Genomic DNA, 24,365 nt, shown 5'->3' on the forward strand with positions numbered 1-24,365 from the left:
TCCAGGTAGGCTAGCAGGCAGGTAGCAGGTGAGCGCTCCCAGGTGAACGAGTAAGAGTCTCTGGACAGGCAGGCAGGTATCTGGCAGGTACTTCCTGGTCCGCAGGCGGACTGATCCATAGACAGACTGGCAGGTGCTGGTAGGCAGACTGTCGGACCACAGGATAGCAAGCAGGTAAGCAGATATCAGGCAGGTATCACGCAGGAATCTGGCAGGTGACTGGCAGGTAACTGGTAACGGGACCTGAGGGCTGAAGCAGAGTTGAAAGGCTTTGCAACAACATTGCTCGGGCACCTCCATTTTGGAGGAGGTGCCTTATATATGGTGAGGTCCTCCGGACATTGGCCGGGAGACTCCTTAGGACGGCCAGCAGAGCGGGAGAAAGACGCCGGGCACGGAGCGGAGAGGTGAGGGGAACGGCGTCCCTACCTAGCTGGAGGCAGGGACGCCGACGCTACAGTGGTTTATTGTCCTTTCCTGTTTAACCTATTTGTTCTTATTTCCTTTCCCTTTCCCAATAGCCACTCAATTGCCAAGTGATGTAGTGACTAGTAGCATTAAAGGAGTTGTCCTTTCAAAATACATTTAGATCTGTAGGGGTCTGGTACTGGGCACCCCCATGGATCAGCTGTTAGAACCTCTGACTGTGGCCCCTTGTAAACACATGGAGTGGAGCTGCACTGTGCTGCTTTAGTGAATGTGTAGTGGCCTGTGCCGGGTACTGCAGAACAGCTCATATGAGAGAGGGCTGAGCTGTTCTACAGTACTCAGCACCAGACGTTACACACTGAATGGGGCGACTCTACCAATTTCCCTTACTTTGGGGTAAGTGGAATAATCTTCTGCCAGATACCTCTCACAGTAGCCTCTTTTCTCCACTGAGAATGAGAGTATAGGGCATGTTGAAATCCAACCACCCCCCGATCTTTCTTTCCACTGACACTTTTCGCTTGGTTAGGGTCTTACATTAGATGGTCCGCAGTTCCTGATGAAATCAGTGGGTTTGACTGACATTGATCTAATGTATATACAGTATCTTAGTCTGTGGTTTATTACATTTTCTTGGTGAGTTTTGGGATTTTCATTACTCACATCATTGACAACATAGTCACTCCAAAGTGAAACAATGTTTGCTAAAACAGAACTAACGAAAAATTGTTGTTTTTTTAATAGACTGTTTTGTTTTTTTTAACTAAACCTATTATTATCTGATGTCTCCTGCTGCGTTCTTATTGATTATTCCTCTTGGTTAGTGCAGTTATTAATAACGATGATCAACCATCGCCGTATATTATTCCCTGGTTCATCATTCTTCTGTATATTATATCATTCTGATTTTAACCATTGTGAGTCTTTTGTTCACGGTTCCTATGCAGAAATATGTGTCTCTATAGTTACAGAGCACAAACCTTGTGTGATCTGATCATACAAATTACCTCTTCGGTGAGGAAGAGGACTTGAACTCTAGTGCCATCTATTGGAAGTAGAAATCCTAAAAGTCAATATCGACCCTTTAATTAGCATAGCCACATGATAAAATTGTATCGCCTTGCCTCCTTACCCTGGCATGTCAGGCATGTCACTCTCCACAAGGAGAAACGTTACCCCTTAGAAACTAGTTAGAGGCGTCTCATACAGCCAAATCAGATCTCATGCTTTGCACTGAGGAGGGAAACACGTGTTTGCAAAGTGAGACTTTGGATTGGCTTTTTCCTAGGCTTGTTAAAGGGTTGATATTGACTTTTAGGATTTCTACTTAGAATGGGTGGCACTAAAAGAGGTAAGAAGAGGAAATTTGCTGATATTAGAGTCACATGTAACGCCTCTCTATCTGCCATCCTTTCAACTGTCTGTAAACGCCCCCCCACACACATTAGATTAACTTTAGGTGAACAAGCTGATTTCGTTGGGATTTCTGAACCATGTGAATGGGGGCCTCCTGACTCAGTCGGTGCCAGGGCGCGGTTACAGCTGTTGCACAGTATGTACCAAACGGTGATTGAATTCGTGCTTCTATGACTGAAAGCTGGAGGTTGGCGGTAGGAATAAAGTTCATTCTCTCCAGTAACTCGGCCTTCAGTGCAGCGGCTGCATGGCTTCATGACACTATTAACCTCCAGATTAACCCCATATCTGAAGGTCAACAGTGTTTTTTTTACATGACAGATTCCCTTTAAATGTAAAAGCTCAATCCTTTTGTTCTCCCAAGAGCTTATTACATTACCTTTTCTAATTGAAAAAACGTGAACTCTTGGCTGACCACCGTTTATGTGCATGGGAGGTCAAGGCTGTCTGCTGAAGGAGCGTTTGGCCAGCAGATATCTAATATGTCTGGGCAACTTAATTTAGCAAGAAGAAGGTGCAGAAAGGGTGGAGTAACATCACGGCAGCATCAGACTACACTGGTTGTGTTTGTAGTCTGTTACCATGGAGACACACAAGTCTTTTTAGAAAGTGTAGAGTTATTTTTTTATGCAAAGTTGCCTCTTTTTTATTTTTAAATACATTAGAGCACTTAAAGTAGTTACGAAAGTATACACACCCTTTAGGACCTACACACGCTCATATTTATCTTAAAGAGTTTTCGCAGGAGTTTTAGATATATGTCTTGTTTCAAATGGTATCTCCACCCCGATAAGATGTGTGAATGTGTTTACTTACACACCTACTCAGTCATTGCCTATAGATATATATAGTAAGCTACAGCCGCCCTTCCCGTCCTAGCCTAATGTCTTTCTTTGTAGCCCACAGCTTATTTCGGGCTCTTCTCAAGTTGGAACATGCTAAGAAAGGAGGAGACAGGAGACATTGTAGACTTCACTCAGCTCCTTATCTCAAGTCAGGGGTCAGTGTGAGTTCCCACTGAGTGCTGCTGACACAACTTTTGTGCGGCATGCTCCTGACTTTCTTCATAGGACATATCACGTTGCACCTATTACTGGTCCTTTCTTGCCTGTTGTATTATATTTACATGTTTTTTTAGATATATTCCCATTGTTAAATACCCCCTAAAACCTGATTAATTACCCTAACGATTACTGCCAGAATCACAGGAGTCCTGGCTGCTGAAAAATAAAGTGTTGTTTGCAGGATATTTGCATTGGAGACTTATATTATCTGTGTCAGTGATATGGAGCTGTTCTTCCCGACCTTTGACACACAGGCTCCGATTCATCATTTGCAATTTCTTGAAGTCACTTTTCTTTTGTTGGCTTATGGTATTCTGACATTTATTTGTGCCAAAGTCTCCTATAGGAGGAGGAAAAAAGTAAAAAATATGGTAAGGGTCACCTAGGGGATAGCGTGGTAACCCTTGGTTTGAAGGGTCCACCTGCTGCTGCCTCGTGGCTGGGGGAGATGTCATGGGTGTGTCAGAGGTGACAGTCGCCCTGCAGTTGGTTGCAGGAGATCTCTACATTTGGCATTACAGACATCTTCTTAGAGACTGTCACTAGGACTTAGTGGCTACCTTCCCATGGCTAATTAACACCCTGGCCTGAGTGTATAAATGCCTGCTATGTTTCAGAGGGAGGTGCTGGCGATATTCATTACTACTTGTGAGGCTTTAGCAAGAGCAGTACTTCGTCCTCTCTTGAGCTTGAGAACATATGCACATTTGTCTGGAGTCGTCTAAAGCTAAGCAATTTCCCCCTGTTTGTTTACCCTTGTTGTCTATAATGTTTAGCGGAGATCGACTAGTGCTCATCTCCTCCCTTCCCTAGCCATAGCCGTACACCAGGGAAAGACTGGACGAGGCACGCGTGCGGTGATTGGTGAAGAGCCAATAGAGGGACGTTAGAGGAGACAGGGTGAGGCTAGATCAACCTAGGAGGTCTCCACTTACCCCCTTTCCCTATAGTTTGGGCTCCCTTTCCCTCTTCCCTTTGTGTTGCACTAAGTCTTTTCCACACCTTGCGTGACAGAAGACCCCAGGTAAGATTCACCAGAAGATTAAAAAAAAGGGAACCTGTCATTTGGCGCGGGTTCAGTCACCGATCTGTGTATAGAGAGTGGCGGCTGTAACCGCGCCCCCTGCACTGACTGACAGCTGGCCCTAATGCTGAGCTGCTGTCAGTCAGCATAATGGCTCACGCAGTTCATGAATTATACAAAAAATCAAAAATGCTCTTTATTTTTGTCTTTACCCTCTTTTGCGACTTTTCAGCAGGAAAAATCACAAATCCTTTGAAAAGTCACACATTTATCTAAAAAATGCACCATGTTGAAAGCTCCTCCAGAAATCGTACTGCTGGTAGGGACTGAAGTGAGATGTGGCAAAAAATGCGACATTTGGTAAAAATTGCATTTCACAAATATGTCTAAATCACCTGGAGAAGCAAAATTGTCAAGACTTAATAAAAAATGACAGCTTTAAAATTAGCACAAAAGGTATAGAGAATGAAGCGCATATACTAAAGCTACAAATAAAGTAATTATACCAGAAAAGTGGTGAATCGGGGCCACAGACTCGGCTTGGTAATGGTTGTGTTTTCAGTGGGTAGTGGGGAATAAGCAGCTGATAGACTCATCTGAAAGCAACTTATCTCCTGTGGGAACAAAGGATCAGGCATGTGGAAATCTGAAATGCCTGATTCATCACACCCCCCCCAACAAATTGTGCTATTGGTGGAAAGTCAGAAGTTACATTAGGTGATTGGGTGCTGGCGTCATGATGATCGGCTGGTTTGGTCACTCCGGTTTTTGAAGCTGCAAAATTGTGCTGAATGGCGAGAGTCCTGGAGGTTGGAAGTCCAATGATCAAACAAAATGGTCTATCAAAAATAAAAAAGTCCCAGAGAACCCCTTTAGGTTTTAACCTTTGTGTAGAAAAAGTGTGCAAACTCCATTTAGCTTGCAGAATAGTGGGTGGGTAGCCTGATTCTCCTCGGTGGGTTCACCTCTGACTCCCCAGTGTGGCTTTTATCTTGGTCACTGTTCTAATGCCAATCATGGAATGTGAAAATCATTGTCATATACGTATATTAGCATTTTGGCATTGTAGAGAAAAAAATAAGTATAAGGTCAACGTATCATTTAATAATAATTCCAGCTCACCGTTGGTATTCTCCCGACGCGTTCAGAGCTCGTACACTGGCTCTGCCACGGCCCAGAAATGCAAATGGAAAGGAAAGGAGTCCAGCTCAATGAACCGGTTCTTCTTTATTCAGATAAAATTCATGCAAAGGACATCTGGTAGGATGATGGCGAATGTATTGGCGCTAACATAGCGCTGGCATCTACACGTTTCAGGTGTCGCAGCGCCCTTAATTATGATCATGATTACCAGATGTCCTTTGTATGAATTTTATCTGAGTAAAGCAGAACATGTTGGTTGAGCTGGACTCCTTTCCTTTCTATGGGGTTAACAGCTCTGCTATAATTTTATAAGTGCCAACCTAGAAGGGATCAGCTCAGCATTAGTTTTGCAGTTGGTATTTGTTGCAGCACATGGCACCCACAGTGCCCACCCTACATTATATGCATTGGCACTATTGTATATGCGGCTTTGATTGTGCATTGCGGTCACTTTGCGGTATTCTTACACATGTGATTTGGCACCTATGCTCTGTAGACATTGCTACATTCATTCTCTGTGTTACCACCCGTCATAGCAGAGCAGTCAGCAAGTGTGTGTTGGCACAGCCCCGGCCTGGCCTCTCTGTAGTATTGTATGCCTTTGAAGCTTGGCACAGTACCCATATATCCTGCCCATGCTCGTCATTCTGCTGCAGTGTGTATGGAGGCTGGCACTGCCCGCTGTGTGTCACTCCGGGTGTGGCATGATAAGTGTTCTTCCTCTGATTCACCCCAGGCATGCCAGAAATGCAGGTAGCCTCCTGTTAGTCACCGACAAATTTATTTCCGTTAGCCGCCAGTGGGATCATTCACGTCTTTAACTCTTTATTGAGTAGAAATTCACATCATATTCCCAGGAGGGGCATCTATCCTGACTCCCCCACCCTCAGATCAGTGACACAACACTTACAGGGGCTGTAAGGCAAACATTGAATTAATTCTGCTGCAAAACCAGGTATCACAATCCATGGTGTACAGGCAGACGTTAACCCCCTCCGGTCTGAAGAATTCTGTACTGACAGGCACAATACCCATCATCTCCTATATCTCCTGTGACAATCCTGCTGTTGGGACACTACTAATCCCACTACGTCTTGGAATAGATCACATGTGTCAAACTCCGGCGTGTAGACCTAATCTGGCCCGCAGCGTGGTTATATTTGGCTCGTGACACTAGAACTACCACCCCTATGGGGAGCCCTTATTCTGTATGGAGGACTCTGTGGGGCCATTATTCTGTATGCAGTACTCTGTGGGACCCATTATTCTGTATGGAGGACTATGTGGGGCCCATTATTCTGTATGGAGGACTATGTGGGGCCAATTATACTATATGAAGGACTATGTGGGGCCAATTATACTATATGAAGGACTATGTGGGGCCATTATTCTGTAAGGAGGACTATGTGCGGCCCATTATTCTGTATGGAGGACTATGTGGGGCCCATTATTCTGTATGGAGGACTATGTGGGGCCCATTATTCTGTAAGGAGGACTATGTGGGGCCCATTATGCTGTATGGAGGACTATGTGGGGCCCATTATACTGTATGCAGTACTCTGTGGGACCCATTATTCTGTATGGAGGACTATGTGGGGCCCATTATTCTGTATGGAGGACTATGTGGGGCCAATTATACTATATGAAGGACTATGTGGGGCCATTATTCTGTATGGAGGACTATGTGGAGTCCATTATTCTGTATGGAGGACTATGTGGGGCCCATTATTCTGTAAGGAGGACTATGTGGGACCCATTATTCTGTATGGAGGACTATGTGGGACCCATTATTCTGTATGGAAGACTATGTGGGGCCCATTATTCTGTATGGAGGACTATGTGGAGCCCATAATACTGTATGGAGGACTACGTGGTGCACCCATTATTCTGTATGGAGGACTATGTGGGGCCCATTATTCTGTATGGAGGACTATGTGGGGCCAATTATACTATATGAAGGACTATGTGGGGCCATTATTCTGTAAGGAGGACTATGTGGGGCCCATTATTCTGTATGGAGGACTAATTGGGGCCATTATTCTGTATGGAGGACTATGTGGGGCCATTATTCTGTATGGAGGACTATGTGGGGCCCATTATTCTGTATGGAGGACTATGTGGGGCCCATTATTCTGTATGGAGGACTATGTGGAGCCCATTATACTGTATGGAGGACTATGTGGAGCCCATTATACTGTATGGAGGACTATGTGGGGCCCATTATACTGTATACTGGGTGGCCCGCGATTTTGTTCAAGTGTTTCATTTTGGCCCTCTGTGTTTAAGTTTGACATTTCTCGTATAGATGATCAGATATTAAACAGCCCACCAGGGCTATACATCCCACATAGGACTATAAATCCCAGCATGATTTGGCAACCAGTCGTACATCACGTTGAATCATCTTTTGCAGCTGCTATGGGCCCCTTAGAGAGGGTGCTGGGCTTCTGTGCCCCCCATGCCTGTCCTCTTGGGAAAGGTTCATCCTCTCTGTAGACCATTGGTCTGCAACCTGTGGTTCTCCAGTAATGGCATAAATACAACTCCCAGCATGCACAGATCATGCTGAGCATTGTAGTTTCACCCCAGGTTGACAGGTTGCAGACCACTGCTGTAGACATCGCGATGTTAGCAAACATGTTAGTAAACCATTGAAAGAGAGTTTATACAGGTTCTGTGCACCCTTCTACTAAAGTGGGGTGGGAGGGGGTGAATGTTAAAAATGACAAGGAAGGGTAACTTTTTAAGGGTCGATACACTATTATTCAGGTCTCTTACCCAGACACATTCCCAGTTGGGTGATTTAAACCAGCCAACCTTAGTCTAAACACGGTATCAGCATACTTGTGGGTGATAGCTGAGGATGGAGGGGGTGTATTGATATGGAGGGAGGAAATAAATTGTAGCCTGGCGTAGGATTATCTAGGCGGACTGTACAAATGTGATTTATCACTGCTATTTGGATATTATAGGGCTGCTGTAAGAAGCCTTGATACATCATTGGAATACTTTGCGGTAAATAGGTGCTTGGACCTAGTGGATATGAGTGGGAGATTCCATGTAGCTCGTCAGAGGATTTCTAACCGATTGGGGCCTCCCTAGGAGTTGCATTCATATCCTGTGGTTAGGGAGTATGTGTTCCAGGATTTAAAGGGTTTATTCCAAGAATTGCTACTCATCCTTTATCCATATGATAGGAATTAACTTACTGATTTCTGAGGGTCCGAGTGCTGGGCTACTATCCCAAGAACTGGGCTTTGGAAACACGACAACGGAGCTCTGTAGAACCCTGTGTAAAATGGGGCGAAAGGCTCATGCTCGATCTCCACTCCAGTCATTCTCTGTGGGATCGAAGATAACAGCCAAGGGTTGTACGTGACTTATTGTCAGTCTTCTAGAGTATGAATGGAGTGAAGGTTGAACACACGCACCTCTGGTCAGATCTTGTGGTTCCAGATCCAAGTTTTTCGGGATCACTAGTGAGCCCAGCATTCTAATCTATAGCAGTTCTGGGATTATCGCTTTAATACAAGAGGAATATGAATTTGAGACCTATTGGGGTGCTCATTCCATGACCCGTTCAATACAGGTGCCGGTCATATAGAGTTGAAATGGCCACTATTGTTTCTGAAAACTTTGTATAAATCAATAGTACAAGTGAAAATCAGAAACTTAGTAATAACAGAGAAAGCTGCTTCTTGTTTCACTTATGATCCACTTCTCCTCCTTCTGTCTGCCTCTTGAACTCATCATCCAATCTGAAAACCTGTTGAGCAAAGTTAGAGACACACAAAATAATATACTTTGACCTGTGTTGGTGCTCTCTCTTTTATCTCACCTCAGAGCTGTATTCACAGCCACACTGCTCAGTACTGCAGTATAATGCCCTCCATGCTGCTGCTTCTTCTGTGTGACAGGAGAGCAGGAATCCCTCATGTGTTTGTGTACTGTATATGGGAGACATCATAGTAGCAAGTCTACCCACCAGCTCTGTGACAACTGAAAATTAGAAAGAGAATCTGAAAAAAGAGAAATTGGAGAAAAATGCTGAAGTCATATAATGGCCAGAAATACTGTTATTCCTGATGTACACAGAAAGTTTTTTCTTAAAACTTACTTGTATGCTTTAAATATGAAGGCATTTTACTCATGCAGCACAATTCACACCTACGTCATGGCATATTCTTATGTAGCCCCAGTTCTGCTATATACCTATAGTATATATGTATATACGGTAAGTTCTGTAATAGAATCCTTCATCATAGTATAAAGGTGTCATTTTTAATTTAATAATCCTATTGTCTGTCCCTACAGAATGCTGTCAGGAGCTCCCCAAGATGCAGCACCCCCAAATGTGAATGTTAACAGAACAGGAGCCGTCTATGCCTGTCCCATCTCAATGTCCAAATCCGACTGTTTCAGAGTCTCCATCGATCAGGAATGTGAGTCTATCATATGTTCTGCCATCTCACTGCCCATTAATTGTTACTGGAGTGCCAGGTGCCTACACTATAGCAATGTGCCCACATGGGACGCTCACTCATCCAGCAATGGGGTGTCACGAGGAGTCTTAAATTGGGACAGTAGATTAGGTGAATGTAATACGTAGATGGTATCAGTGCCAGGCAAACCTGGGCAGATGCCAGGGATGGATTGATGAGCCCTAAGTTTTTTTTTTTGTTTTTTTTTTTAAGCAAGGATCTTTCACCTCTCTGATCTCTGTTAGTAAATTCTTATATTCCCATAAAATAAGAATTCTGCTGCATCTTATTTTTGAACTCTGTGTTGTGAAGTTCCTCTGTTACTCTTCCTGGAAAAATATGACTAAATTGACAACTGTGCTGAGATTCCTCCTCTTGTGTATAGGATGTGTCCTACCCCTACACAGCCAACTATCAGCACTGATTGGACAGTGTCAGAATATGTAGGGGACATGACACAATGACGAGGTGGTGGTGACAATCAAATTGTCAATTTCCAGGAGGAATTATGGAAGAACTGCTCAACACAGAGTACTAAAATAAAGTGGTTACCCTGTTTTCCTGGACTTCCGAGTGGTGCTGCAATACAACCAGGAGGATTTGCCATTCAGGACTCTAAGAAAGCTGGGTACGGCCTCTTATCAGTATAATGTGGTTGTCCCCGGATGGATTATCGAGCCTGGTCCTGGCTTCTTTCAGTTGCACTTGGGTAAAGATACAGTTATTATTGCTGTGCTGGAATTTCATGGGTCAGGGGTCTACAGACCTGATGTTTCTCGGCTGCTGGTACAACTTCAGCATGTCTCCAGTCCGGGGGAGGCACAGGATGATGGGAGGTATGGTCTGACAGCTGGAGAACAGCGGTAGTCTCCAACCTGCCAGCAGATCTTGTGAGCCGGAGACAGATTCTGTGCTAATGCTGCAGTGCAGCCAAGACGTGGAAGATGGTGATGTTACTCGCAGTAATCTGCATCTGTGCTGAGAATAAAACTAGGTCTGATGGAGTGATGGAAATCTGGTAATCCACTGGTCAGGCCATGGATTAGGTGATGGACATGTCCAATGTAAATGTCCCGTAGCTCCATACACATTAGATAAAAGTCACCCGAACCCACCTATTTTGGATAGGTTGACTATCTAATGTGTATTGGGGCCTCTTGACTGTCCATCAAAAGATTATGTTGGGGGACATAAGGACATTTTTCTATCCTTTTGTTGGGTGGGAAGATAAGCAGCTCCTAGATGATTCTGGGAATGTCTGATTACTGAGCCGAACATTCCTGTGTATGGGGGAGTCTGTAGAGAAAATCCAGCTGACAGCTGCCTACTTTGTATGCCAGCCTAAAGTCCCTCATACGCTTTAGATAGTTGTCAGCTGAATGATAGTTTAGATGATGTGGATGATGTTCAGCTGGCAGCTATATTGGCCGATTTTCCCATACCCAGGAGAGCTCACTCGGCCGTTTGTTCCTGTGTTCTCCATGAGCGACAGTGGCATATCTCCTGGAGAACAAAAGGATCAGCAGTCCAAAATGGTACACTCCGGATCCTTATCTTCCCTGACAATGATCTGTCTGGGGACAGGCGGGAGGCCACCATACACATTAGATTGTGGGCTGACATTAGTCTAATGAAGGTCTGTGTCAATATGGAACACATGGGTCTAGACCTACTGGCCATCCACAATGGAGCCAAAATAATCCACTAGTCCCCTTTTTGCGCTGCTTTTGTAATGTTGTGCAAAAGCAGGTGATAAAAAATAGAACAAATCTGCGTATGTGCACTTTGCGTTGACCTCCTACCAAGAAAATATCTACTGGCCGCTATTGATTCTTGTGTAGATACTGCAGTAAAATCTTGGGTGACCACCATCAGAAATGTCAACTAGTTAACTTGTGTCTCCTTAGGAGTTCATCACTTCTGAGCTTCCCGATTTCCAAGTTGCTGGGGGGCGGATGCTCCTTCATGAGTCTTAGTTCATGCCCACAGCATGGCCGCACTGCTGGCCTAAACTGTGTTCAATCCCAATGCTGCCATGTGCAGCAGTTTTGCCTTTCCAACATTAGGAACACAGTACGGCTAGAGAGGGGTAGTTGGAATTGGGCGGATTAATTTATGTACTCTGGTCCATCAGCCAGGTTATTTATCTCTGGTCACCAGATGGGAGGCTCATGAATCTCTTACCTTCCAAGATCCCCGACGCTTTAATGATGACGTTGCACCAGCACGGCAAATCAAAAGCCATGCCGGGCATCCTGAAAGATAAGAGATTCATGAGCATCCCATCCAGCGGCCAAAGACTACTGACCTGGCTGATGGACCGAAGTCCTGCAGATCAATCCACCTAACTCTTAATACTCATCTAAGAAGATGGGAATAACGTGACAAAACCCCAAGGAAAGATTTTTTCCCACTTCCAAGCCTTCTTCATTTACATCTTTTTATATACTGGCCAGAAACATTAGTCAAAAGGTGATCAAAATGGATGGTTTCAAGCAAGTTGATGGTGTGTTAGGTGCAATTTACCAAAGAACGATCGTTTTAGTCAACCAATAACAGATTGTCATTTTCTGGACTTAAGTTAGCCGATAGTCTCTAAATCTTTCCCTGAAAGAATGTTCCCGAAAGGAAGGGAGAACGTTGTTCTAACCTTTCAGGACGACTTGTAGAGGCCAATATGGATTAAACTGTGTATGGCCACGTCTTTTTGCAGAAGATTGTCTGCTCCACCATCACCTTCTTCTAGCCAATGTGTATGGCCACCATTAATCTGCTCTTTCTTCAGATCCTGCTCTTGAAGTCCCATGCTTCCAAATGGAGAGAACTACAGTATTTTCAATAGTCTAAAAACCCGTCCCATACCGCATACCATTGCCCACATTGAATATTGTTAACTTAAGTATTTTTAAATCCTTCTAAAAGAAATGTATATGAATCAGGTAGTTACCTTTTAGAAGATTTTTGGGATTGCAAAAAACTGCACGATGTTTGTCTGTCGGCTGTTTCTGGAATTTTAGCTTAGCCGCCTTCACTTCAATGGCACTAAGCTGCAATACCAGACACAGCCTAGAGTGGCGCTGTTTTGTGGAAAAAAAGAAAGACTTTTTTTTAAAAAATTTCTGGCCTTTTATTACATTACATCCTTCATAGGAAATACGAATAGTTTGTATGTGGAGAAAGATATTGTATTTTATTCACACTCTAATATTTTCTATGCAGATCTGCCTGGCAGCAATGTAATTGAGAACATGTGGCTGGGAGTTACCCTGGCATCGCAGGGACCTGGAGGTCGGGTTCTGGTAAGTGGGATGATGGGCGATGGCGTGAAGTGTCTTAGATAAAAGCTCCTAAAAAAGTAAGGAAGCCGAAAAATATTCTAATGTTCTGAAGATGAATTATTTATCATTGCTTAATGATTCTAGGTAATGCTGCACCACGTGAGTCATTATTTGTTGCATATTCCCTCTGTTACCAGCCTGGATAGAGGGTAGCTAGGTAGCTATAGTGGGTGCAGAGGTTACAGTCTCATCAGGACCCTGGTGCCACCAATATATAAATGCCACATACGCGGGTGGGGACCCTGGTACAGATTTTGCTAGGGGGCCCAGGATCTTCTATGCATCTGGTCTGGAAAGTAATTAAAATATTGACTAAAATAATTCCTTATAATTCACTTTATACTGTGCAGAAACCATCTCTGCTCACTATGGCACCGTCCCAAGCGTGCCGGGCACACAAGGATATTGGAGGCGGCCTCGCATCTGCAATGCATCATAATTGTCACTGCCTGTTATTACAGGAGGACGTCTGATACAATTATCTAGATGCAATGTCATTGTGAAACCGGTGCTACTAGATTTGTCCTGGTGCTTGATCTTCACATTTCTGTGTAGGTCATATGGTCTTACAGGAACAGTAGTCCTAAATTACAATGTGGCTCATGTTATAAGAAATATATAAGAGCCCTCCCTCCCCAAAATAAAATAAATTCAGAACATACTGTGATTGTCATGGTCTGATCTGGGGAAAGCAGAGAGATGACTAATATGGCCAGCGTTGCAGTTATTGTACAGCCTGTATGTCTATAGCACAAGCGGCAGCTGACTGCTGCGCAAAGTTCATGTAGCGATGCGATTGATCTATACTCAGTGACTCGGGATCAATAAGACTTGTAAGAAGAGTACTGAGCAAGGTTTCCGTCTTAATGTTTGTAGCATCGATTCTATTCGTAATGTATTAAGAATAAAGCTTGTTAAATAGAATCTTTGCAACTTGTTTAGAGAAAAAGCAAAGCAAACACTTTCCTTGTCCCTTAACACTTAGAAGTGTATGTATATATATATATATATATATATGTATATGTATATATATATATATATGTTGATTCTTCCCCCATAAATTAGAATTTTACATCTTTATGTTTGAAGCCAGAAATGTGGCAAAAGGTAGAAAAGTTCAAGGGGGCCAAATACTTTCACAGAGACAGAGACAACATTTTTCTAATTTTGGTTCTAGACATTACCACAATGAATTTTAAACAAAACAATTCAGATGCAGTTGAAGTTCAGACTTTCAGCTTTCATTTGAGGGTATCCACATTAAAATTGGATGAAGGGTTTAAGAGTTTCAGCTCCTTAACATGTGCCACCCTGTTTTTAAAGGGACCAAAAGTAATTGGACAGATTAAATAATTGTTAATAAAATGTTCATTTCTAGTACTTGGTTGAAGACCCTTTGTTGGCAATGACTGCCTGAAGTCTTGAACTCATGGAAATCACCAGACGCTGTTTCCTCCTTTTTGATGCTCTGCCAGGCCTTCACTGCATTGGTTTTCAGTTGCTGTTTGTTTGTGGGCCTTTCTGTCTGAAGTTTAGTCTTTAACAAGTGAAATGCATGCTCAATTGGGTAGAGATCAGGTGACTGACTTGGCGATTCAAGAATATTCCACTTCTTTTCTTTAATAAACTCCTGGGTTGCTTTGGCTTTATGTTTTGGGTCATTGTCCTTCTGTAGTATGAAATGACGACCAATCAGTTTGGCTGCATTTGGCTGGATCTGAGCACACAGTATGGCTCTGAATACATCAGAATTCATTCGGCTGCTTCTGTCCTGTGTCACATCATCAATAAACACTAGTGACCCAGTGCCACTGGCAGCCATGCATGCCCAAGCCATCACACTGCCTCCACCGTGTTTTACAGATGATGTGGTATGTTTTGGATCATGAGCTGTACCACGCCTTCACCATACTTTTCTCTTTCCATCATTCTGGTAGAGGTTGATCTTGGTTTCATCTGTCCAAAGAATGTTCTTCCAGAACTGTGCTGGCTTTTTTAGATGTTTTTTTTAGCAAAGTCCAGTCTAGCCTTTTTATTCTTGATGCTTATGAATGGCTTGCACCGTGCAGTGAACCCTCTGTATTTACTTTCATGCAGTTTTCTCTTTATGGTAGATTTGGATATTGATACACCTACCTCCTGGAGAGTGTTGTTCACTTGGTTGGCTGTCGTGAAGGGGTTTCTCTTCACCATGGAGATTATTCTGCGATCATCCACCACTGTTGTCTTCCATGGGCGCCCAGGTCTTTTTGCATTGATGAGTTCACCAGTGCTTTCTTTCTTTCTCAGGATGTACCAAACTGTAGATTTTGCCTCTCCTAATATTGTAGCAATTTCTCGGATGTTTTTTTTTCTGTTTTTGTAGCTTAAGGATGGCTTGTTTCACCTGCATGGAGAGCTCCTTTAACCCCATGTTTACTTCACAGCAAAACCTTCCAAATGCAAGCACCATACCTCAAATCAACTCCAGGCCTTTTATCTGCTTAATTGAGAATGACATAACGAAGGGATTGCCCACACCTGTCCATGAAATAGCCTTGGAGTCAATTGTCCAATTACTTTTGGTCCCTTTAAAAACAGGGTGGCACATGTTAAGGAGCTGAAACTCCAAACCCCTTCATCCAATTTTAATGTAGATACCTTCAAATGAAAGCTGAAAGTCTGAACTTCAACTGCATCTGAATTGTTTTGTTTAAAATTAATTGTGGTAATGTCTAGAACCAAAATTAGAAAAATGTTGTCTCTGTCCAAATATATATGGACCTAACTGTGTATGTATATATATATATATATATATATATATATATATATGTATATATACATATATATATATATATATATATATATATATATATATATATATATATATATGTATATATACAGTGCATTGGGAAAGTATTTGGCCCCCTTGAACTTTTCTACCTTTTGCCACATTTCTGGCTTCAAACATAAAGATGTAAAATTCTAATTTTTGGGGGAAGAATCAACGACAAGTGGGACACAATCGTGAAGTGGAACGAAATTTATTGGATATTTTAAACTTTTTTAACAAATTCAAAACTGAAAAGTGGGGCGTGCAATGTTATTTGGCCCCTTTACTTTCAGTGCAGCAAACTCACTCCGGAAGTTCAGTGAGGATCTCTGAATGATCCAATGTTGTCCTAAATGACTGGTAATGATAAATAGAATCCACCTGTGTGTAATCAAGTCTCCATATAAATGCATCTGCTCTGTGATAGTCTCAGGGTTCTGTTTCAAGTGCAGAGAGCGTCATGAAGACCTGGGTGTAACGGGTCTGGGAGGCGGAACCTCTGAGCTACTATACAAGGGGGCGGTCCTTGTAAGGGAGCGGGTGGCGACCAGGGAAGACGGGCAGGAAGTCACAGCAGGTGACCGGGACAGTCTCTGAGTGAACGGGCTGGAGGTCACGGCAAGTGACCGGGGCAGTCTCTGGATGAATGGGCAGATGGTCACGGCAAGTGACCGGGGCAGTCTCTGAATGAACGGGCAGATGGTCACGGCAAGTGACCGGGGCAGTCTCTGGGTAAAGGGTTGGTACGACCTGTGGCGGCTGATGATAGACGTGAGCTCCCAGGTGAGCAGGCGAGAGTCTCTGGATGAACGGGTGGTCACAGCATGTGACGGCGGAGCCTCCAGGAAGACCAACAGACAGGCGGCAGATGAGCGCTCCCAGGTGAGCGGGCAGAAGTCTCTGGACAGGCGGGTGGTCACAGCACGTGACGGCAGAGCCTCCAGGTAGGCTAGCAGACAGGCAGCAGATGAGCTCTCCCAGGTGAGCGGGCAGGAGTCACTGGACAGGCAGGTGGTCACAGCACGTGACGGCGGAGCCTCCAGGTAGGCTAGCAGGCAGGTAGCAGATGTGTGCTCCCAGGTGAGCGGGCAAGCTGGTCCATAGACAGACTGACAGGAGTTGGAAGGCAGACCGTCGGACCTCAGGCAAGCAGGCAGGTGGCTGAAGTGCGCTCCCAGGTGAGCGGACAGGCTGGTCCTTAGACAGACTGACAGGAGTAGTAAGGCAGACCGTCGGACCTCAGACTAGCAGGCAGGTAGCAGATAATCAGGCAGGAATCTGGCAGGTATCTGGCAGGTAACTGGCAACGGGACCTGAGGGCTGAAGCAGAGTAGAACAGTGCAACAACATTGCTCGGGCACCTCCATTTTGGAGGAGGTGCCTTATATATGGTGAAGTCCTCCGGCCATTGTCCGGGGACTCCTTAGGACGGCGCGCGCGGCCCCTTTAAGAGGGAGGGAGAGCACGCGCGCGCGCCCTAAGCACAGGGGCCGGGAAGGAGCGCGCGCTGCCAGCAGAGCGGGAGGAGGAGACCGGGCACGGGGCAGAGAGGTGAGGGGAACAGCGTCCCTGCCTAGCAGAGGGCAGGGACGCCAGCGCTACAGTACCCCCCCCTTTAGGCCCCCCCTTTTTTAGGCCAGACAGAAATTTAGCTAGGATAAGAGGGGCATGGATGTTCTCCCGGGGCTCCCACGTTCTCTCCTCAGGACCAAACCCCTTCCAATCTACTAGAAAAAAGGTCTTTCCTCTTACCCTTTTGGTGGCAAGAATGTTCTCTACCTCAAACTCGTCCTCAGCAGAAACCGGAGCAGGAGGCGTACCTGTAGACTTGGAAAAAGAGTTAAGTACCACAGGTTTGAGGAGAGATACATGGAAGGAGTTAGGGATCCGTAAGTTGGCCGGGAGTTTCAATTTATAGGCCACCGGGTTGATCTGACTGATGACCTCCAGAGGACCGATGAACCGAGACCCTAACTTGTAAGAAGGTATCTTGAGTCGGACATATTTAGATGAGAGCCAGACTTTATCTCCCGGACGAAATTGTGGAGGATCCAGGCGTTTTTTGTCAGCGTGTCTTTTCATTCGCTCGGACGACTGAAGGAGTGCGGATCGGGTACTCTCCCAAATGGAGGAAAATTTTCTAACGAGAGATTCCGCAGCCGGGTTGTCCACAGAGGTGGAGACAGGAAAAGGAATCAGAGGATGCTGACCGAAGACTACAAAAAACGGGGATTTGGAGGAGGATTCGCTCTCGTGATTGTTATAAGAGAACTCGGCCCATGGTAGGAGATCCACCCAGTCTGAATGATGGGCATTAACGAAGTGCCGGAGGTAACTGGTCAGGTTCTGATTGATCCGCTCCACTTGACCATTGGACTGTGGGTGGTAAGCGGAAGAGAAGTCCAGGGTGACGTCTAGCAGTTTACAAGTGGCTCTCCAGAAACGTGAGGTGAACTGTACCCCACGATCCGACACTATGTGGAGGGGCAGGCCATGAAGACGGAAGATGTGGCGGATAAAGTCTTTAGCCAGCTCGGGTGCAGACGGAAGGCCTGGCAGGGGAATAAAGTGAGCCATCTTGGAAAAGCGGTCAGCGACCACCCAAATGACCGTACAACCGGCAGAGACGGGGAGATCAGTTATGAAGTCCATAGCAATATGCTGCCAGGGGGCAGCAGGCACAGGAAGCGGAAGGAGGCGACCGGCTGGCAGGTGTCTCGGGACTTTGTTGCGGGCGCAGGACACACAGGCAGAAACAAAGTCTATTACGTCCTTGTGCAGGGTAGGCCACCAGTAGTGCCGGGCAATAAGCTGGAGGGTCTTTTTCTGACCGGCGTGGCCAGCTAGTTTAGACGAATGACCCCAGTGTAGGATCTTCTCCCGATCAGGTACTGAAACAAACGTCTTACCGGGAGGGAGACGATTTAGACTCACGGGAGCCACCTGCATTACTCTGGCGGGATCGATGATATGTTTAGGTTCTTCCTCGAGATCGGACACCAGAAAGGATCGGGACAAGGCGTCTGCTTTGACGTTTTTGTCAGCCGGGCGAAAATGAAGAACAAAATCAAAGCGAGCAAAAAACAAGGACCACCGGGCTTGGCGCGGGTTAAGTCTCTGGGCATGCTGGAGGTAAGCCAAGTTCTTGTGGTCAGTGTAAATTATTACCGGGTGAAGAGCCCCCTCGAGTAGGTAACGCCACTCCTCCAACGCCAGCTTGATGGCCAATAACTCTCGGTCTCCTATGGAATAGTTGCGCTCAGAAGAGGAGAAGAGTTTGGAGAAGAAGCCACAAGTTACCATTCTCCCGGAAGATGATTTTTGAGTAAGTACCGCTCCGGCTCCAGAGGAGGAGGCGTCAACTTCCAGGAAGAACTGCTTGTTGCCGTCCGGGCGATGCAGCACCGGGGCGGAAGAGAAGGCCTGTTTTAGGGAAAGAAAGGCCTCCTCTGCTTCGGGCGGCCACTCTTTGGGATTAGTACCCTTACGGGTGAGCGCGGAAATTGGGGCAGTCCGGGAAGAGAAGTGTGGTATGAAGAGGCGGTAGTAGTTGGCGAAGCCCAGGAATCGCTGAATGGCCTTCAACCCCTCCGGTCGAGGCCATTTCTCGATGGCAGACAGTTTCTCTGGATCCATTCGTAGGCCGGTCTGAGAAATAATGTAGCCCAAAAACGGAAGCGAGGTCTGCTCAAAGAGGCACTTCTCGTATTTAGCGAAGAGGTGATTCTGCCTGAGCCTGAGCAGGACCTGACGAACGTCCCTCCGGTGAGTCTGGAGATCCGGAGAGAAGACCAAGATGTCGTCCAGGTACACCACTACGCAGGAGTAGAGAAGGTCCCGGAAGATGTCATTGACCAACTCTTGAAAGACGGCAGGAGCGTTACAGAGACCAAAGGGCATTACCAGATATTCATAGTGGCCGTCCCGGGTGTTGAATGCCGTCTTCCATTCATCCCCCTGACGGATACGAACCAGGTTGTACGCCCCACGGAGGTCCAGTTTGGTGAAGATTCTAGCCCCCCTCAGACGATCAAATAACTCCGGAATGAGCGGAAGGGGGTACTTATTCTTCACCGTGATCTGGTTAAGGCCTCTATAGTCTATACAGGGACGGAGAGAGCCGTCCTTCTTTTTGACGAAAAAGAAGCCTGCTCCCGCCGGGGAGGTAGATTTCCGGATGAATCCCCTGGCCAGATTCTCCTCAATATATTCGGACATCGACCGGGTCTCAGCAGCGGATAATGGATAAATACGCCCACGGGGAGGAGTAGTACCAGGTAACAGGTCGATAGGGCAGTCGTATGGTCTATGAGGGGGTAGTGTCTCTGCTTCCTTTTTATTAAAGACATCAGCATAAGACCAATAAGGAATCGGAAGTCCAGGTAGATTAGCTGGGGTAGGAGAAGGACGGACGGGATGGACGGGAACCAGACAGGTCTTATGGCAGTCCTGTCCCCAGCGAAGGACTTCTCCGGTCTGCCAGTCAAGCACGGGTGCATGTCTCTGGAGCCAAGGTAGACCTAGCAAGAGGGCGTGAGAGAGTCCAGGCAGAACATGAAAGGAGATACTCTCAGAATGCAGCATTCCCACCTGCAGAGTAATGGATTCGGTGATGAGTTGGATGGGGCGTGGTAAGAGGCCCCCATCCACGGCAGCAACAGACAAGGGTACAGCCAGAGGTTTGGTGGGGATGCGGTATTTCTCTACCAGGGACTGTGAAATAAGATTCCCGGCTGCTCCAGAGTCAAGTTGGGCTAGTTCGAAATAACGGTTCTCCCCGTAGACGATTGAGACTGACAATAGCAGAGATGGAGAGGATTTATTCTTGTCTAGGTCGACCTCTCTGAGCGAACCTAGACACAGGCGTTTCCCGACCTCTCCGGGCAGGCACGGATCCGGTGCTCCTTACTGCCACAGTAGAAGCAGCTCCCCTCGGCACGGCGTAAGTCCTGACGGGTTTCTGAAAAGTAGGAGCTAGACGTGGTAACCTCCTCTCACGGGTGACCTCTTTGGCACGCTCCTGGAACCGTAGGTCAATCCGGGTGGCAAGAGTTATTAGGTCATCGAGAGAGATAGGAATGTCCCGACCGGCAAGTTCATCTTTAATACGGCCGGACAGACCCTCCCAGAAGACGGATACCAGAGCGTCGTTATCCCAGGCCAGCTCCGAGGCAAGGGTACGGAACCGTATGGCATATTGGCCCACGGTGAGACTTCCCTGACGGAGGCGTAGCAGTGAAGATGCGGATGAGGTCTTCCATCCGGGTTCGTCGAAGACTTTCCGGAAAGCCGTGAGAAAAGCAGGCAAGTTGGACACCAGGGGGTCTCCTCTCTCCCATAGAGGATTTAGCCAGGCCAGGGCCTCCCCGGTGAGATGGGACATGATGAATGCGATTTTGGCTCGGTCGGAGTTAAACTGGTGGGACAATAGTTCAAAGTGCAGGGTGCACTGATTTATGAAGCCCTGAGCCTGGGCGGAGTCGCCTCCGAAGCGAGGAGGTGCAGAAAGCCGGGGTCCGGGGTAGGATACCATGGCATTAGTGGGCAGCAGAGCTGCCGGATTGCGAGACATGGCACTGGCGGAGGTTGCTGGTGGAGCAGTCAGAGTGTCCAGGCGAGTATTGACATTCCGCAGGTGACCCAGGATGGACTCCTGTTGGGCCCTTTGACGGGACAGTTCATGACACAGGTCCGAAAGCGAGGGAGCTTGGGTGCCACCGGGTTCCATGGCCCGAGCAAACTGTAACGGGTCTGGGAGGCGGAACCTCTGAGCTACTATACAAGGGGGCGGTCCTTGTAAGGGAGCGGGTGGCGACCAGGGAAGACGGGCAGGAAGTCACAGCATGTGACCGGGACAGTCTCTGAGTGAACGGGCTGGAGGTCACGGCAAGTGACCGGGGCAGTCTCTGGATGAACGGGCAGATGGTCACGGCAAGTGACCGGGGCAGTCTCTGAATGAACGGGCAGATGGTCACGGCAAGTGACCGGGGCAGTCTCTGGATGAACGGGCAGATGGTCACGGCAAGTGACCGGGGCAGTCTCTGGGTAAAGGGTTGGTACGACCTGTGGCGGCTGATGATAGACGTGAGCTCCCAGGTGAGCAGGCGAGAGTCTCTGGATGAACGGGTGGTCACAGCATGTGACGGCGGAGCCTCCAGGAAGACCAACAGACAGGCGGCAGATGAGCGCTCCCAGGTGAGCGGGCAGAAGTCTCTGGACAGGCGGGTGGTCACAGCACGTGACGGCAGAGCCTCCAGGTAGGCTAGCAGACAGGCAGCAGATGAGCGCTCCCAGGTGAGCGGGCAGGAGTCACTGGACAGGCAGGTGGTCACAGCACGTGATGGCGGAGCCTCCAGGTAGGCTAGCAGGCAGGTAGCAGATGTGTGCTCCCAGGTGAGCAGGCAAGCTGGTCCATAGACAGACTGACAGGAGTTGGAAGGCAGACCGTCGGACCTCAGGCAAGCAGGCAGGTGGCTGAAGTGCGCTCCCAGGTGAGCGGACAGGCTGGTCCTTAGACAGACTGACAGGAGTAGTAAGGCAGACCGTCGGACCTCAGACTAGCAGGCAGGTAGCAGATAATCAGGCAGGAATCTGGCAGGTATCTGGCAGGTAACTGGCAACGGGACCTGAGGGCTGAAGCAGAGTAGAACAGTGCTACAACATTGCTTGGGCACCTCCATTTTGGAGGAGGTGCCTTATATATGGTGAAGTCCTCCGGCCATTGGCCGGGGACTCCTTAGGACGGCGCGCGGCCCCTTTAAGAGGGAGGGAGAGCGCGCGCGCGCGCCCTAAGCACAGGGGTCGGGAAGGAGCGCGCGCTGCCAGCAGAGCGGGAGGAGGAGGCCGGGCACGGGGCAGAGAGGTGAGGGGAACAGCGTCCCTGCCTAGCAGAGGGCAGGGACGCCAGCGCTACACTGGGAACACACCAGGCAAGTCCGAGATACTGTTGTGGTGAAGTTTAAAGCCAGATTTGGATACAAAAAGATTTCCCAAGTTTTAAACATCTCAAGGAGCACTGTGCAAGCGATCATATTGAAATGGAAGCAGTATCAGACCACTGCAAATCTACCAAGACCCGGCCATCCCTCTAAACTTTCATCTCGAACAAGGAGAAGACTGATCAGAGAGGCCCATGATCACTCTGGATGAACTGCAGAGATCTACAGCTGAGGTGGGAGAGTCTGTCCATAGGACAACAATCAGTCGTACACTGTACAAATCTGGCCTTTATGGAAGTGTGGCAAGATGAAAGCTATTTCTCAAAGATATCCATAAAAAGTCTCGTTTGAAGTTTGTCACAAGCCACCTGGGAGACACACCAAATATGTGGAATAAGGTGCTCTGGTCAGATGAAACCAAAATCAAACTTTTTGGCCACAATGCAAAACGATATGTTTGGCGTAAAAGCAACACTGCTCATCACCCTCAAAACACCATCCCCACTGTCAAACATGGTGGTGGCAGCATCATGGTTTGGACCTGCTTTTCTTTAGCAGGGACAGGGAAGATGGATAAAATTGATGGGAAGATGGACCGAGCGAAACAAAGGACCATTCTGGAAGAAAACCTGTTGGAGTCTGCAAAAGACCTGAGACTGGGACGGAGATTTATCTTCCAACAAGACAATGATCCCAAACATAAAGCAAAATCTACAATGGAATGGTTCAAAAATAAACGTATCCAGGTGTTAGAATGGCCAAGTCAAAATCCAGACCTGAATCCAATCGAGAAGCTGTGGAAAGAGCTGAAACCTGCTATTCACAAACGCTCTCCATTCAACCTTATTGAGCTCGAGCTGTTTTTCAAGGAACAATGGGCAAGAATTTCAGCCTCTCAATGTGCAAAACTGATAGAGACATACCCCAAGCGACTTGCAGCTGTAATCGCAGCAAAAGGTGGCGCTACAAAGTATTAACTCAATGCGCCCCACTTTTCAGTTTTTAATTTGTTAAAAAAATTTAAAATATCCAATAAATTTCATTCCACTTCACGATTGTGTCCCACTTGTTGATTCTTCCCCAAAAATTAGAATTTTATATCTTTATGTTTAAAGCCAGAAATGTGGCAAAAGGTAGAAAAGTTCAAGGGGGCCAAATACTTTCACAAGGCACTATATATATAGATATAGATATATATCTATATATAGATATATGTGTGTGTGTGTGTGCGTTGGAAAAGTATTCTTACCCTGCGCTGCTCCTGTCCTGGCTCCACGGTGTTCATATACACTTCAGTATAAGAGGAAGGATTGGCGCATCCCGGATAGCTCTGCGGGCCGCACAACATCCTTCAGCAGGTCGCATGTGGAACCCGGGCCGTATGTTCTGCTCCAATCCATCAGGTGCAGCTGGGTTAAAAGGGCTGCTGACCTGCTCATAACTGTCTGTGTGTAGAGGTGGAATCATCTCTGAGACCTGGTCTCTGTTGGATCTGGAGAGACCTCCTACTTTTGGTCAGATTGTTTTGCCTTATGCCGAATGGCCATTTACCTGTTTTGCTGGAAAAGATTTATGAACTTTAATAAATCTGCCTGCTTGGACAAAGAAACTGCATACCTGTGTGAGCGCTGCCTAACATCTACCTGAGCAAATCCCTACAATATATATATTTATATGTAAACACAATTTTTCTCAACTGCTTGTGAAACAAAATTGGTAA

General features: G+C 46.7%; 1 protein-coding gene across 2 annotated transcripts in view; it reads left to right on the forward strand.

Moving 5' to 3' along the window:
- ITGA3 (integrin subunit alpha 3) overlaps window positions 1-24,365 on the forward strand; it is a 119,056-nt gene that overhangs the window by 25,967 nt on the left and 68,724 nt on the right. For both annotated transcript variants that reach the window (XM_073683237.1, XM_073683238.1), the window contains exons 2-3: window positions 9,391-9,518; window positions 12,777-12,856. In XM_073683237.1, coding sequence (XP_073539338.1) covers window positions 9,391-9,518; window positions 12,777-12,856 — 208 coding nt within the window. The remainder of the gene's footprint in view (window positions 1-9,390; window positions 9,519-12,776; window positions 12,857-24,365) is intronic.

The sequence above is a fragment of the Phyllobates terribilis genome, unplaced genomic scaffold (genome assembly GCF_046119375.1).
Source record: "Phyllobates terribilis strain yellow unplaced genomic scaffold, ASM4611937v1 Scaffold_5__5_contigs__length_657084704, whole genome shotgun sequence".
In the NCBI taxonomy this organism is placed as follows: Eukaryota; Metazoa; Chordata; class Amphibia; order Anura; family Dendrobatidae; genus Phyllobates; species Phyllobates terribilis.